Below are 17,029 nucleotides of genomic sequence, written 5' to 3'. Positions count from 1 at the left end.
ATGAATCAGACATTTGTTTCTCCAAGATAAAAAAAGACTACTGAAAATATTGTTCTAGTAGAGGCCATCCTGACAGAAAAGGAAATGTTCTTGAGACAATATCCTCAGCAAAAGGCATGCTTTTAGTAAAACAAACCAGACAGCACCCCAAAACTACTCAAATAAATGCAAACGTATGTCTGTATCTACAGGAAAAGTAGCACAAAATGGAAACTGACAGTGTACCTGTGTTTTAATTGCACCCCCATTTGTTTTATATGCAAGCTTATGCTTCTCTTTCGCCTTTAAATGTACTGCTCTGTTACAAGAAAGATCTGTAATAACTGCTAAAAAAACAGCATGTCAAAATCTCAAAATTTAATGGGTGTTTTGAGAAGCATTTGACTATAAATATACTGCACCAAGTGTTGGAATCAGTTACAATGCCTAAGTTTTGGCAATTATTTGGCAAGAAAATCAACACAAGCGTCTCCACATGATAACATAGTGGGTCTCTTAAATCTGAGGCATTTTTCAAAAAGAAGACCATCAGACATGAATAGGATTACTCCTTTATCTAGCACAGCACCAGATCATGCAAGAGTTGCTTTCTGGCATGTACAGCACCTGAAACCACTTCTGGTGCCACAGACTGTTCCTACATTTCCAGGCTCAACACAAAACAGTGACCTGCCGCAGTGGCATGAAACATCATCCCAGTGTTTGGCAGTGGAACGTCATGGCAAGTCTGCTTCTGTCAAATAACTCACAGGAGATGGTAGATCTAGCTGTTGAGATCATTAAACAGAATGTAAGGAATCAAAGTTAGATCATCCCTCTGTCCTCAGAGCAGGCTTACCATGGAAAGAAAATAAACATAATAACATGAATCATTCAGTCACTGCAGACAACTGCTTAAAATAATGTTTCTCCATAGATTTGGGTGAGTACTGGCATGGTTAACACCAAGAGCTATCCTCTTCTTTACAATTTACGGACTAGAATTGCAAAGTTATTTGTGAAGTTACTGTACACTGAATTACAGTAGACAGAATCAGAAGCCTACAAATTTATATTCCTATTGCAACATCCTCATTACAAACACATAATAACGCTTATTACACACTGTAAAAAGGCAGGATATTAAAACAAGATTTGTGCCTATCAGGGAAGTATCTGCAACTGTGTTAACAGGAAGAGCAGGGTCAAAAAAACTTAAGCTTTTAAGAAATGTAAAGTGGATTATATGAAGGAGTTGTCTCTAACAGAAGGGGACTGGACTAGATTCCTAGTACATCCCGTGCTTCTACAAAATAGTCCCTGTAAACTAAAATCTACATACAGTAGTCCCATGGCAAAAAATTTTTTTACAAAACTCTAAGTGCCAATCAAGTCTGAAGAACACGAGGGTTTTTTTAGTATTGTATAAACAAACAAGGTTGACAAAACTCTCTTCTAAGTTGCCTGCATGAAAAGACCTGACTCTCAACATTTTTGCAAACTTTTGGTCTAAACTTCTGGTGGGGGGGCAAGCTATAAAGGCCCCAGCTACTCACCTGAAGTTGGATGAAAGTTTCCCTCTCATTAAACTCAGCTTTAAACCTCTTCTTGTCCTAGCACTGCCTAGCAGTGCCCAGTGGATGCTCCCCTCCCCAAAAAAAAAACCCAAAACACAACAGGAGAACATGCAGCTGTATGTCTTCATTTCTGATGATGCTGTGCTAATTTTAGAAGTTTAATATTTACATGCCTTTTTCATTTTCATTATTTCTGTTTCAAAAGCTGTTGTTAAGTTGGAGAAATCTGAAGTAAAACGCCCTCACAGTTCAGTAATTTTACAACAGTTACAGAGTTTGAACGGGAAGGACATGTACACCGTCACAATGTGGTTGATTAACCTTGGGGCAGCAATTCAAGTTATTCAGACTAACTAGCTACTGAAGAGTTCTGCTTGTTATTAGTTTTCCTTAAAGTAATACAGCAGCCTGTATTCTGAGAATTTTGAAGTTTTCTTCACCCCAAAGCAGCATGATGAGTGGACCCATACCATAACCTGCAGGTGCACACCCACGGTGTTGCACGCTCCGAGCCCGTGATCAGCTACAAACCCCTCGACATTCCTGTACTACTGCTTCAAGATGTTGCTGGCAGGGGTCCATGCTCCACACACTACTTCTATCAGCACTAGACTGGTATTTGCTCTGGAATCTGAAAAGTAAAACTTCTACACATATTTTAGCTCCTTTTCCTTCTATTTTTATTCTTTCTTTACACTTTATCTTATGTTCATAAGAAGTTGAAAATAATTCATTCTGTTTAAAGCAGAAACAGGCAGAATCAATTACAGCACATTTTCCAGTGGTGTGCGTCTTAACGTGCTATTCACTTCTTTAATAAATTTAGGAAAATGACCAAGCATTTTTTTAAAGTCCCTTTTCAGTAGCCTAAAAGAACTACATTAATTATAACAGTGCCATTGTATCAAGTACTTTGCATATTCTAAGATAAGAATGCTGTTCTCACAAAGAGAGATACTCCAAAGAAGCAGCCATACATTTGTTACTTGAATACTTGTGTTTGTGTATATTGTGTTTATGTGTTCCATCTCTAAAAAAAGATCCACTGGAAACCTGAGGAACAAGAAGCCCCGTAAAAGTCAAATTTTGAGGCAAGAACTATTATAGCATGCAGAACGGAGGGGTTTTTTCTCATAACAAGATAGAATCCAGGGAAAAAAACCCTACATTCTAATCATTGTTGATCTAACAATATGCTGTGGCTGGGTGAGACAAATGGAGTCATCAGTGAACAAAATCAGCTTACTCATCATGTCAACAGGGTTATTTTAATTAACATCAAAAGCCAAGCACATCTGGTGCAAGTCCTAGCTAAGAGGTCTCCACGCTGGGACAGATACTGAACACACCAGGACACTGATCCCCTTACTTCAGCTGTTTTCAGGAAGAAATAATCACTACTTTCAGTACTAAAAATAGAAATTCTAAATGGAAAAACCTTGAAAAGTAAACTTTGGCCTCATCTTGGTAAGTGTTAAGCATTTAAAACAAACTGTTGCCTACAGAAGTTATGGAGAGCTTGACACCTCTCAGATCATTATCGACAATCTAAACTTAGAAAACCATCTAGTGATTTTGGGAGCCTCATCTGGATAAATGAGGAACATTGGCAATATCAGATAATGGATGTAAATAAAAGCTTGAAACAATATTTGGACTATTAAAAAAGGGTAAGAAAACTCTTATTAATCCTCTGTAGCTAATGGAGAAAAATTTTCACATGATCTGCAAAATTGATAAACCATTTACACAGACCAAAGACACCACAGAGTGCAAAACAAATTTCCTGCCAGCATGACAAAGCCACACACAAAGCGCGCTGCGGGGGCACCTCCCATACTGGAGCATGGCAGCCTGTTGTTAGGGGACCAGCAGGCCCAACTGGGAGTACAGATTCTCTAGGGGCATTCCTGACTTTCCTGTCACCTTCCCTCTACTTGGGCAGGGGACCAAAATGCAATCACAGTTGGTGGCTATCAACTCAGACACAAACTGCTCTGTTACAAGTGCAAGACAACAAGTGTTCCCAAAGGTGGAAAAACATACACAATTTTGGCTGGTCAGCTGTGGCTCCACTACAGCTGATCACATCCACAATCTACAGAGGCCTTTACAAGGCTGTCAGAATAACTTTGAAACTGAGCTTTCTGTATTCTTAGTCTATTTGTGGAGGGAACTTAGAACAAATCATATTAAAAAAATAAAGAAATGTAAATGGAACATAACCAAAGTAAAAATCATACGAAATCAGTAGCTCCGGAAATTTTCATAAATAGATGCTTTTTTTTTTTTTGTTAGATTGGAATTGTGCCACTCTCTTTTTAATATGATGACTGGTTCAACATTTTTCTGCTTTCAAGTTTCACAGAATTTTAAAAGGATGCTTTTTTAATCCTGGGAATGTCACAAATCTCAAATCAGGATCTTTCCTAGCTTTGACAAAATCTTTTACAACATACGCACTTTTACTGACTATGCTCAGTGCTGAATCTTTAGCAAAACCTTAATTTCTCTTAAATATCAATCATTTAATGTGCCACTTTCAGTAAGTTGTAAACAGTCTCACTACAAATCTTTTATGCCAGTTATTCAATTTTACACTGTCCACTCTCTTGCAGTGGCATAACTTCATTGATTCTCTACTGCCATAAAGTCTTTCAGTAGTACATAAAAATCAAAATGCCAAAAATAAAACATGAATAAGGAAGCAGAACCCTCTGCCACCTCTAATAAAAATGAGTTTTGTCTAAAATTATAATCTATCGTTTGGGTGATGTCAGAGCTGAGAGACAGTGATGGCAGCATCTGTGAAAAGATTATCCCATGACTGCAAAAGCCTTCACTAAAGGAACGGCTGTCAAAAAATTATACCAGGTATATCCTCTGCAGTATGAAGGGATGGTAAGAATCACTGGCATCACTAAACTGTTCCTGCTAGCAAGGCTGCTGTGTCACTTAGAGGAGCTGTAGATGGCATATACACACATTTATTCAACATCAAAATCTGGTCTGCACTTCTCACGTTAACTTCACATCAAATCCTCATTCTTGACATGTGCCTATGCAATTAAGCCATATACATTTGCAAAAAAAATTTTTTTCCTGAACTCTCAAAGCAAAAGCACTTACATTTCTGTTTAAACACATACAGTAGAATGAGTGAAATGACAAACATGACTAGGAAAATGTAGTGTCAAAACCAAATGTGAAATAAAAAACCCTTTTGTGAAGAACTCCCACACTAAATTCTGCTCTTGTAAGCTCAAAAATGTTGACCTTTTCCCAGATTCCCCCCAGAGCTGTACATGATGACCACACAGTGCAGGCTGTGCTCACTCCCTGGTGCAAAGCCTGCTTTGTTTGAGTCCCCAGATATCCAACCCAGGTGAATCAAGGCACCGGTAAGAGGCTGCACAGAAGCATATCCACGTCTGTGGCTCCAACAGACACCAGGCAGTGTGGATGTTAAGATTAGAAAAGCTACTTTTGTCCAAGCTGTCCAACTCAGCAGACAGTCCAAAACCTTTCTCAAGTGGCAATTACTTTTAATCCTGAAGCTTTTGAAAACACCATGTTTCGAGAAAATTCTGAAAACAACATTTGCATTTCCACTTTAATGTGTACAAAATGCTGCTTAGGCAAACTGACACAGAACAGTTTGGTTTTGTTCTTTTTCTTTCTTCCTTTTTGAAAAAGGAGACTCCAAACCCACATCACCCAAACAATTTATCATGTAAAGAGACCTCTGAAAATATGGTCTGTAAACCAAACAAACTCCAGCTGGGCAGGGTGCCTTCCCCTGACACCTGTGAAGTCTGCTCCTATGAAAAATTCTGTTCTACCTCCGAACGTGTCTGGGGTGTCGCTGTTGTTTGTACAAACTATAGTTTCTGTACACAAGCCCACAGGAGAGGGGCGTTGGAGGCAACCTGCAGCCCTCTCCAGGGATTCTGAACTCCTGCTGCTGGCAGAATGGCCAAGAATCACCAGTGACTGCACCAGGATATTCTGGTGGTTAAAGTCTGAGCTGCCCGATGGAAACACAAACTTTGTGTCAGCTTAGAATGGTAACACTGCAAAATAAGCTTACATTGTAAGAAACAGCTTCCACTGAGCAAAAATTTAGTGTTTATTACTGTACGCTATCTGCTTCAATACACAGAAATTTTTCACGGGCAAGGACAGACACCAACCAGTTCTTACTGCACATGCCCTGCATTATCAGTACCACCACAGATACTTCTGAGTTTCGTGCTTGCGCCTCAATCTTTAACATGCTATTGAAAAGATATTCTTCTAGTTTTACACAATAGAAGCGAAGGCACAGAGAGATTACGTGATTTCCTAAGAGTCACCCTCTGCAGCACAACAGGAACCGGGCTGCTGTTTCCTTCAGCCTGGGTCAGCTTCCCAGTGACTCGTACTTCCTTCTCCAATGCTGCTGTATTTAGGGCTTGACAGTGAAGGTGAAGCCTAAGAAAACATGTCAATCAAGAAGTTTTGAGAACTTCTTTAAAAGTTAACTTCTTTAAAACAGACTTTAAGACTGCTACTGGCCTTTAAGAATCTCACATAAACAGAAATCTCATAGTTCAAGTACAGTTTTTGATTTCAGACACACAATACACTTTAATACAACCTTTTAGAATTTCTTGACAGAAGACTATTACTTCATTTTGTGATGCTTACACCATTGCTCACCAATCAATCATTGAAAAATAGGAATGTAGAACTTTTAATACAAACACCAACAGTAGACAGACTAGAAAAATTGCTCTCAGGTAGGAAAAAGCATTACTTGTGGCACGGGGAAAAATTCAAACGTACCATGCAAGCATCCTCCTATTCACAAACCTGAAAGACTGTCCCCGAAAAGGATTAGGGACAGATCAATACCCAATGAACAAAAAGGAGCACTCTGACCCAAAAACAGTGAGGGGCCAGCAGATATTGTGAAGGGGATGGGCAGACAGACAAGTTCCTGGAGGAAAAGCTGTGTCTGGACTTGCAGCTCTACTGTTGTTGTGCTCACGCTGTAAGTGCCGATGGGCACGCTACCAGCCACAAGGAAACGCAGCAGCTGACTCCTCTTGCACACCTCCCCTATACTGTAGTCATTTGTGGGGACACCATAAGCAATTATCTCAGTTTTAACACAATGCATCCTGTTCAGTTCTCTAGGCAAGCCTGTGTCTGTCTCTTCACTGTAGCTTCAGTCACATCTGCCTTAAACATAGTCATAGGTACAGTGCAACGTTCCACATTCTTGAAGAGTTCATACACCAGTCACAGGCATCAGCACTCATGCTAGGTCTGGACTTTGATTTAATCAATGTAAAAAAATGCCCAGACTAAAACAACCCCACCTCCACTCCACATCACGCCCACCCCTCTCTCTCTCTCCCCCTAAAATGAACGGGAAAAATGCAAGAAGTCTGTATGTTGAAACTCAGCCCACATGACATTTCCTTTGGATTTAATTGCTTCCATACAATTTGTATCTGCTAGTCACGCCAGGCCCCAGAGCACTAAATACGCTGTTACAAAGAAGCTCTTGTCCTGTAATAACCTCCTTAATCAAAGAGACTGAATTATGGGTAATACCATTTTTCAACTTCATCCAAAGCATCCAAAGAGGAAGCGAGTCAAAGCCCAACCACTGACTCTTCCAACGTGATCCGAAGGAGGGAACAGTAAAAAGCTGGAAAGGACAGACTTTACAGAGTCAGACCTGTTTGAAGTCAGACACATTCATCACCTTCAGCAGCAGATGGCTCTGCATGCTGTCATCTGCCTACCAGTCATGGAGGAAAGATGGTCACGCAGACCATCTTTTAGATGTTGACTATAGCAGCTCACAAAAATTAGAAAAATAAACCTACCGCTCATTTTTCTTTTTCTGAGCAAACCAAACCATTAGGAAAGCCAATACCCTTTCAGATGGTTCCAGAAAAACTTTTTCATGGTAGTGTTCTTAATTAACACCTGTATCTATTCTACACACATCTTTCTTAAAATATGCTAATTGATATTCTTTTCTAATGATTAATGCATAAAGCAACTGTATTTTCAGCTCGTATCATGAGATGTATGCATGACAGTTGTCATCCTTTAACACACAAATACACCTGGACTTTGGGTTTAACACTAAGACTAAAGGATTAAGACAAATTTCATTAAACCAGTGCAATTCACTGCATGCATGTTATTCATTTATTAGCTGAAAAGTGTGCATCAGTCCAATATATCCAATTTTATATCAACACATCAGTGTGTACAGCAGGGTTGTTACCATGTCCCTAAATCATTTAGAAGTGCATACACCTAAATTTAGAGCAACTTTTGTGTCTAGACAGCCCCTTACAGTAAGTTTCTTATATATTTCCTCAAAGGAAACCCTTCTTTAACACTTCTAGGGGCAGCGTAGTCTTGCTTAAAGCTTTCGCCACTGACACTTTACAGCTAAGTCAAAAGTGCAGCTTGTATCCTAACTCAGAAAACCCGCCAAGGGAGGGAATTGGATCACATCCTGTAAATCGAACGTGTCCTCGAAGCAATTTTATGCCAGATCTGCTTCCATCCTTGGATTTTATTAAGCACCACATTTTAAGCACCATATTAACCACCAAATTTTATTAAGCACCACAGCTGACGTTATTTTAGATTCTGACAAAACAGCCCATTGATCACAGAAAGATACTGTATTGGACCAGAAAACTAATAATTATTATCTTTCATCAGAAATGCTGTAGCCGCTCCTACTACCAAATTCTGAGAAAAAGAAGTAGCTCACAGATCCTTGTTTGTTTGGTTTTTTTAAGAGGGACTCCAACATCGACATAGAAATTAGCTTAATTCTTCTTCGTAGCTATGCTTTATAAATTTATATCAAAAGAAGTTATTTGTCTATCCAGTCAAAATTTCCTCCAGTGAATCAGTCTGATTTTAAAGTAATCTATTCCAAATATTCGTAATTGTCAATGGGAAGAAAAACTTTTCATTTCCACAAAGTTAAACATATGAATAACTTTTTTTCACTTCACTGTGAACTGTAAGCTTAAGCCTGACAGATCTTGCTGTTAGTACTCAAAGCAGACTTTGTTAAATAGCCCATTTACAACCAGCATCAATAAACACGATCCATCGCTCTGGCTGCAGCAGATCTGCACAGCTGGTCTACGATACAGGAACTTAAACCACCACATTCTGCTCTTTTCACCAGCTCTCTCCAGTCAAGATCTAAAAGAGAGACCCGACAGTCAGTGAGATGTGACCCTGCTCTGATCGGACCTTCCAAAGACCCCAGAAGTAGTTTTTCGTGTCTCACTGGAGTTCTGCTATAAGGCCACTGTTGTCGTAACTAAACCTGCATGCTTGACACATTCATGTGCCTTTGGCAACAAATGCAGTCACCTCTAAAAGAAGAGTGTTAATCCAAACCAAAAATTTTAAACTCATGAACCAAAATGTTGTCCATTAGAATATTAAAAATATTTCCAACATTCCAATTTTCAAAAATCTGTGTAATAAATTACAAAGCTCTTTCCATGAACTACTAGGCCACCTGCTGTTTCACCGTTTCATTTGAAAGCACGAAGTTTTGAGGCCCTGGCACAGGTTGCCCAGAGAAGCTGTGGCTGCCCCCTCCCTGGAAGGGTTCAAAGCCAGGCTGGACGGGGCTTTGGGCAACCTGGGCTAGTGGAAGGTGGCCCTGCCTGGGACAGGGGGGTGGGACTGGATGGGCTTTGAGGTCCCTTCCCACCCAAACATGAAAATGAATCTGAAGATATTATTTGTAAACTACTGTCAGCAAATGAACACATAAACTTACTCTTGACTTCTGTATTAAAAAAATATATAATTTGGGTAAATAATTATCATAGTCTAACAATTATTAAAATGTAAGCCTCAGAAAAATACAAAGAAGAATCAATCTAACAGGTATGGCACATATATATCCTGAGACCAGCTTTTTAACTAAAAATTTCACCACAGGATCAGATGAAACCTCCTGTTAAACGGATGGACGTTCAGTTCACCAAATTCAGTAGAAAGCCAGTGAAAATTCAAAGCACTCAGCACTGCATAAGCTCCATTCTGCTGTGAACGATGATGCAACCTATATTTAAAGTTGCAGAAATTTTACAAAAGACGTGATTTTAAGTCCTGAGTTAAAGATGAGGCAATGTCAAATATAGACAAAACCTTTTCACATACACAAAATGTGAATTTTGGCTTGACCACCAGAAAAAAAACAATGGTTCTGCCCCACTTCTCCTGAAAAATACCTTAACAAGTGCACTCAATTAAAAGTGACTGAACTTCAAGGATTATGCAAAATGCAAATTTTAACCCATGAAACAGTTCAGCCAGGCAATTCACTGTAAGAGAAAGAACTAATTATACCTATTTCACTATCAGCTTTGTAACCTACAGCAGCGAAACCCATCAAGCTGCACTTTGCCCATAACAAGCTGACCACATTCACTGTCCATTCGTTTTGCATACCATTTTAATTGCCTTTTCTTTCTCAGTATTTTACTTCCATACACTCCTTTGCATTGACAGAAGCACAATGAAACTAAATTACTACAGACTTTTTTTTTTTCCTGTGGAGATCACTGCGGGTCTGGTTTTAGTTCAATTCACTACTAATGTACCACTGAATATGGAAGTGAATCTATTAAGCCTTTCAAGTCAACAAAAGAAATAAAAATAAATAAATACATTGGAAAATTCCATGCTGGTACTGATGTACTTAAAAGCTAATCTTACAGAATTTTCTTAGGCGGTATACATACTGTTTAAATGCACTGCTAAAACAGCCATCTAAAATATAAAATTAACAAACATCTTCAAAACCAAAAAAATTGGTGCAGGTTTTCAACCGATCACATGAACTTCACTGTTTGCTCTGTCTGAACATTCCTATCAAGTTGTGTTGACATGTTGATGTCAAGCTGAATACAATCATGAGAACTTACTCACTATCTAGTGGGACATATCAATAAAACATTATTATAAATCAAAAAGGTACCTAAAATCTACCAGGAAACCTCATTTCCTTCATGTAATATTACAAAAAAAGATTTTAACTGTGTATGCAGATTGTTATGAAATAAGTGCTGTTATAGTTTGTCAGTGTTTATTATTTAATAATTTGCCAAGTACAGAAATTAAGCTCACACAGATGTATCTGAAATACAGTTGTGTTCTGTACATACGTATTAAACTGAGAAACTTTTAAAGCTGTGATGACTGAAATGCAAGTTCTGACTGGAGTCATAGGTACGCAACTCTAATGAAGCAGAACAGCCTACTAAGTACGTAACAGCAAGAATATGGACTGGTGTCTATGGCTTTTATCAGTATGTCCCCAAAACAACTGCAAATATCAACAGTTCTTTAATAAAATGTATTAAATACTCTTGTGATTACTGATTCTATTGTTTCTACTGTACTTTAAAATTTACATAGCTAATTTTGGGAGCATATTCAAATTTATCTATGTAACTCTCCCTTATCAGAAATTTAGACAATATTTTGTACTGAAATAAAACAGCTATTCCTGGACAATATCTAAGGTCCATTTCTGAAATTCTTATTGTCCTCTTATTGGGCAATTGCCCCTTATTTGGGCAAAAATCCTATCAAGGCCTAATATTTGCAACAAACTGACTAGAGAACTAAAATAACTCTGTTTTGAGAGTCAACTTTGAAATTCCATTGTTTTTCTTGCTTGCACATAGTACCAGAAATCATTAAATCAAGAGAATATAACAAGTTATTTCTAATCCTAAAATTATTTTTCCTATTTTTGTATTTCCTGTTTTCATTTGTAGGAATTAAATGGCCTAACTGTGTATGTCTAAAGAGTTGATGTGCTGACCCTCTCTCCTATCTGATTACTTCAGAGGTCCCTTAGACAAAGCCCCATCACCCAAGTTTTGCCAAAACGAGATCTGGCCCAATCTCAGAATCAAGAAACTGAGATTACTCCACGCATCATCTTGATCCCAGGAAGGTAAAACCCAATTCTCATTTGCACAGAAGTTAAGGAAGTTCTCTGGATTTATACCATCATCATTCAAACAGCATTTGAACTACAGACTCCAGTCCAAGGAGCCATCAGACAGACCTCTTACGCTGTCAGTCACGGCTTGCAAATTTAGTTTTGACCTGTATATTCCAATCCCAGAACTTCCAAGCATCTCTAAAATGAGTTTCTAAGGTGAGCTATAGTTGAATTTCCATCTATTAAACTTCAGGTTTGTATCACAGCTTTCCTGCCTGTTAGGAACTCTTTAACGTCGTAGATACATGCATTCATTCCAGAGAAGTCACTAGTAGCAATACGTCTCAACACCAGCTGGCACATTAGAACTTATTTTTAATAAAGGGATGCTGGCAAGGGAAGGAGTGCAGGCACTAAGTCCCACATGAATAGTCACTGGAGACAAGGAACAAAACAAACCCCTCCATATGTGGATTAAATGCTCCAAAAGCCGCATGCTTTTGTAAATGCCTCTTTCTAATGCACAACACCAAAACCAGCGAGGGTGCGTGGCCTCTTGCCTTGCAGCATCTTCCTACAAGAACCAAAGAGAGCCCCACCTTTCAGGGCATGCATCACATCCGCGAGCAACTGTGGTCACAACTGTGGAACTATACTGCAGAAGAGTCCTACAAAGGTGTGCTTTCCATGCTTTTATCAGAATTTAGCAGAGTAACTGTCTCGGGCATTGTCCATCTCCTCCCCCATTGCTAGTTGTGTAACTGCATTCCTGAGGCAGAAAAGCACCTCTGTTACGAATACTGTACAGCACCACCACAACATCAATACAAAATAATGAAAATCTCTACAGAATTAACACAAATGGCTTTCAGGGGAAGGCTGTATTTGGAAATCATTTGAGCACTTCACCTGTCTTAATATTACTTGTTTTGTAGTTTTTGTCCTGGTATGACAAATGTTCGCTGTAGCACTGTAAAAAAATCACCATAATAAAGACAACAGCAGCAACAGTTCCACCAATCTGTTCAACACAAATGCCGAGTTCTCTCTATTCTGTTTACCTTCTGGAATGAAATCAGAGTCTGACCAAGAAGCACCGTACACGCACTGAGAAAACATTAAAACCTTAGTCTTCATTTGAAATACGAGGCTGTACCACCTAAAAACAAATCGGTGGAAAGTAATACTTGAAAAATTCTTTTTAGAGAATATGTGTACACAGCTCAGCATGTGGATCGATAGGCAACTGATATTCCCACTTACCAACACAAGAGCCACCCAAGGCAGCTTGCCTGTCTTTCCAGAAACCCTTTTTATCAGAAATAAATCACACTTAAATTTTTTTCCGCACATGCAGAAAAATGCTTCAGATAACATTGCTGTAAGTGTGTGCTCATTAGTCTGTTTTCCATCCCCCACTCCTGCAGTTTCGTATTTAATTACAGGGTGGAGTGGTCCCCAGGCTACTTATGTTTCTTCCAGTCACAGCCAGAAAATTTCTGCAGGAACTGACATGCAGGAGTGTGATCGCTTCAAGTTATAGCTGGTTCCCGGTCAACAAGGTTAGCTCACTGTTCACTGAAGGTCCCATCGCTGGTTTACTTTAACAGTTCTTGAAAATAGGTTTAAATACAAGAAATCGCATTCTAAACTTCAGCAGATGATAAAGGCCTTAACAGGGCCTAATCTGGCTACTTGCTCTTGATTTCCCTCTCACTTTTCTTTTGCTAATGACTATAAACAAATCTTTATCATTAAGCTGGAAAGAAATGGCAATTTTTTTGACAGACAGGCCTTGAATATAGGGAAATGTAACCCTGGATGCCTGGTTTGAGTCAAGAGGATTTTCAAGCTCATCATCTGATTCAACCCTACATATTATCGCACAGTTTTAAATGCCACTTCCATTAATGATGTTAAATTTCTGCAGAAAATTCTATTTTCACCTGAAAAACATTACACCATTTGCAAAATATTATAATTCATGTGTGATTATTTTATAGCTAAGTATTACTCCCAAAAGCACTGAGGTATAAAGAAATACAGGCATAAATACATTATTCCAATTGATTTTTATACAACTGAGAAAAGCTCTGTTGGATAAATAAAACTGGGGAAACAAAACAAAGACTAACCTAGGTAATAGATTACCTACACAATGAAAATTTTACTTTATACCAAAAAAAGGATGTTGTTAATTGGAGTGTTACTGTTGACAGGACTTGGAAAAAAAAATGAAAGACACTTTGGAGTTTTATCCAGTTTCTTTTTTAACAAGGGACTTGCATTTTTAGCCTAAGCAACAAGAATCCATCAGCCTGGAAAACTCGGTCTCTGTGTCAAAAATGTGCGACAGGAAGGTGAAACCACATGAGCTCATTTTGCTATCAGTCAAAAACCAAACAGCAGCCAAAGACTGTGTTATGTAATTTTCAGCCAGAGGTATCTGAAAACACTCGCTAGCCAAGCCCTAGCATGAATTTATAGAAAATATTTATTTACAAATGATCTGTTGCAGTGCTCCTATCAGTCAGTTGCTGCTTCTCTGTCCCGTTCTGTTGAGAGAGATACATGCAGAGTGCAGCGCAACGAGATCTTCCCATTCAGGTGACAGACTAGGTTAATAAAACACTCCTAATCTGGATCCTGGTCCATGTCCACCCAGTATTATAAACCGCATACAGCAACATACAGAATGGCAGAAAGAAATTAAACATATTTTCATGCTTTGCTAGTAACTCAGAGTATGACACGAGGCAAAAGTCCAAACTGTGCAGACTAATGCGAAGATTGGGCTCTCGTGTAACCCTTTGCGGATTCCAAAGCCACAAGGCAAAGAAATTATTGCAGAATCCTGTAAATTATGCATTTATTCATTGTTCTAAGCAGTAAACATTCTCTCTCTTTCCCCCGAGCCCCACCACGCACTGCCTGTATGCCATTTATTACGGCTGAATGCACACTTGCACAGGGCTGGATGTGAACTCAAGACACTGCTCTTTTGACCGAGAGGCTGCAGTAGAAGAGTAAACGGTCTCCTGCAGCCCTGGTCGTTTAACTCCCTCAATATCCTTAGGCAGATGCTTCATCAGCGAGTCTTTTATTTCATTAGCAAACATTTTGTCACTGTGTATTAACCGGGTTAATACAGCGACACTGAATTTGCGATGAACCTGCTGCAGCGACACAGAACCCGCCAAAATGAGGCCTCCCCACACATTACAATTATTGCCCGTTTCCAGGCCTATGGGACTGCTGCGGATCCCGTTCCAGGTCAGCAGCAGCCCACTCTGCCAGAGGGACCGGCGGTTGGTATCAGGCTGCTCACAACCCGCCCCTGAAATACGGGAGCCTCCTCCCGTGCCCCCGAAGATACGGATGCTATAAATCCTTCCCCGCCTCCCCGCAGCCCGCGCTCTCTTCGCGCGGAGCCACCCCCGAGCGCGGCGGTTCCGCGGAGGGGGCCCGGGCCGGGGACACCCCCCCCCCCGCGCCCCCGCAGCCTGTCTCAGCTCCAGCGGGTCACGGACACGCACCGTCCAGTTCCCACCTTCTGGAAAACTCCCTCAACAGCCGCCGTTAAACCGATCTTAACAAATCAGTTCGGGGGCGCGCGGCCGAACAGGGGAGCGCGAGGGACGGGGCTAGCGGGCAGGGCTCTTCCCCCGGCCCTGGGGGACGATCGCCGCCGCCCCCCCGCCTCTTCCCGCCGCTGACGCGGGACGGAGCTCGCTCCGCGCACCCGCCTCGGGCTTCGGAACTCCCGGTGCCCCCCGCCCCGGGAGCCCCTCGCCGCCTCACGGCGCTGCCCCCCCCCCTCACCTCACAGGCGCTGCCCCCCTCCCCGCCCCTCAGGGCACTGATCCCCCTCCGGTCTCCCCTCACGGCACTGCCCCCCCTCACCCCACGGCACTATCCCCCCCCCCACCCCGTTCTCGCCCCCGGCGCTGCGCCCCCCCCGCCGCACTCACTTGAGGAAGTAGCGCTGCCCCGCGTGCGTCAGCGCCATCTCCCAGCCGGGCGGGAGCGGCGGCTCGTCCGTCCCGTCGTAGGAGCGCTGCCGGAGGTGCGCGTGCTGCGGCCCGGGCGACCCCGCCAGCGAGGCGGGCGACGAGTGCGAGCGCGCGTGCTGCGCGGCGGCGGGGGGGGGCGGCGGCGGCCGCGGCGGGGGGGGCCCGCCCGAGTCCGTGCTCGACTGCCGCGAGTGCGAGCCCGAGTCCGGCTCCCTGAAGAAGGACTCGGGCAGGACCTTCTTCCGCCAGGAGCTGGGCTTGGGGTTCATCACCGCGTTGAAGAGCGCCTCCAGCTCCGTGTCCAGGTCCTGCGTGACGTGGATCACCTGCTGCCCCGGCGGCGGCGCCGCGGGGTTCATTTTCCACACACCCCCCACCCCGCCCCGGGCGTCCCGGCCCCGCTGCAGGCCGAGGACGCGCCCTTCGGAGCCGGGCGGGCGGCGCGGGGAGCTGCCGCTGCGCCCCCGCCACCAGCGTCGGTGTCCTGGGCGGCCGGCGGAGAGGCGGGCGGGTCAGCCCCCGGGCAGCGCGGCGCCCTCCCCCGGGCCGGGGCCGGGCCGCGGCGGGACGAGGGCAGCGCCGGCCCCGCCCGCCCGCCCGCCCCCCCAGGGCCCGTCCCCCCAGGGCCCGTCCCCCGTCCCGCCCGCAGTTATGCAACTGCCGCGAAAACTTTGGGAGTTAGGGACCGCGCTGGGACGGGGGCGGGTGTTCGGGGTGGCCCTCAGAGCCCGCCGGACCGGGCCCTTCAGAGTCCCCGGGCCTCCCCTCAGAGCCCGCCGGGACCGGGCCCCTCAGAGTCTCCGGGCCTCCCCTCAGAGCCCGCCGGGACCGGGCCCCTCAGAGTCCCCGGGCCTCCCCTCAGAGCCCGCCGGGGCCGGGGCTGGGCCCGCCGGGGCTCCCCTGAGCGCCGGCCGGGGTCTGCCCTCGCATCCCCCCCGCCCCGCCGCTCGGGCCGCCGCTGCCCCCGTCCCGCACGAAGTTAGCGGGGCCCTGGCCGCCGGCCCGCAGCCCTGCCCGCCCCGTGGGGGGGTCCCAGCAGCCCCGGGGGCCGTGCCCGCTCGCTGGCGGGAGCCCCCGGCCCGGCCCGCCCCTCCCCCATCGAGCAGGGCTGCTCCGAGCTCTGCTGCTTCAGTGTTCGAAGAAAAGTGGAGCGTTTTTTCTCCTGGCGCGACTTAATTTCTGTCAGCCTAATGAGCTTTGCTTTAAAGCCTTTATTTAGGAAGTTCGTGGGTGATACTAATTTCTGGGAGGAAAATGATGCTTAAATCAGTTCATGTACAAGCTTCATAGCATAACTGAGCCATGCTGTGGTGATGGGGAAAAGAGGGAAGTGTTCACAGTGACATGGACTACCACACCTTTGTTGTCAGTTAGGTCAGGTTTAGCCCTTTGCTGGCAGGTTCAGTGCAGAGTTGCATGGTAAATCCCTTCAACTCACTATCCAC

At 43.4% G+C, this 17,029-nt stretch overlaps 1 protein-coding gene across 1 annotated transcript in view; it reads right to left on the bottom strand.

The window, feature by feature from the left end:
- Window positions 1-16,100, bottom strand: part of WWTR1 (WW domain containing transcription regulator 1) — a 73,748-nt gene extending 57,648 nt beyond the window's left edge. Inside the window, exon 1 of the mRNA XM_074834468.1 lies at window positions 15,543-16,100. Within this exon, the coding sequence (XP_074690569.1) occupies window positions 15,543-15,943 (401 nt within the window). The 5' untranslated portion in view covers window positions 15,944-16,100. The remainder of the gene's footprint in view (window positions 1-15,542) is intronic.
- Window positions 16,101-17,029: the final 929 nt, after the last annotated feature.

The sequence above is a fragment of the Strix aluco genome, chromosome 9, assembly GCF_031877795.1.
Source record: "Strix aluco isolate bStrAlu1 chromosome 9, bStrAlu1.hap1, whole genome shotgun sequence".
In the NCBI taxonomy this organism is placed as follows: Eukaryota; Metazoa; Chordata; class Aves; order Strigiformes; family Strigidae; genus Strix; species Strix aluco.
The sequence above is the reverse complement of the archived record's forward strand: the minus strand, read 5'-3'. Positions and strand labels throughout refer to the sequence as shown.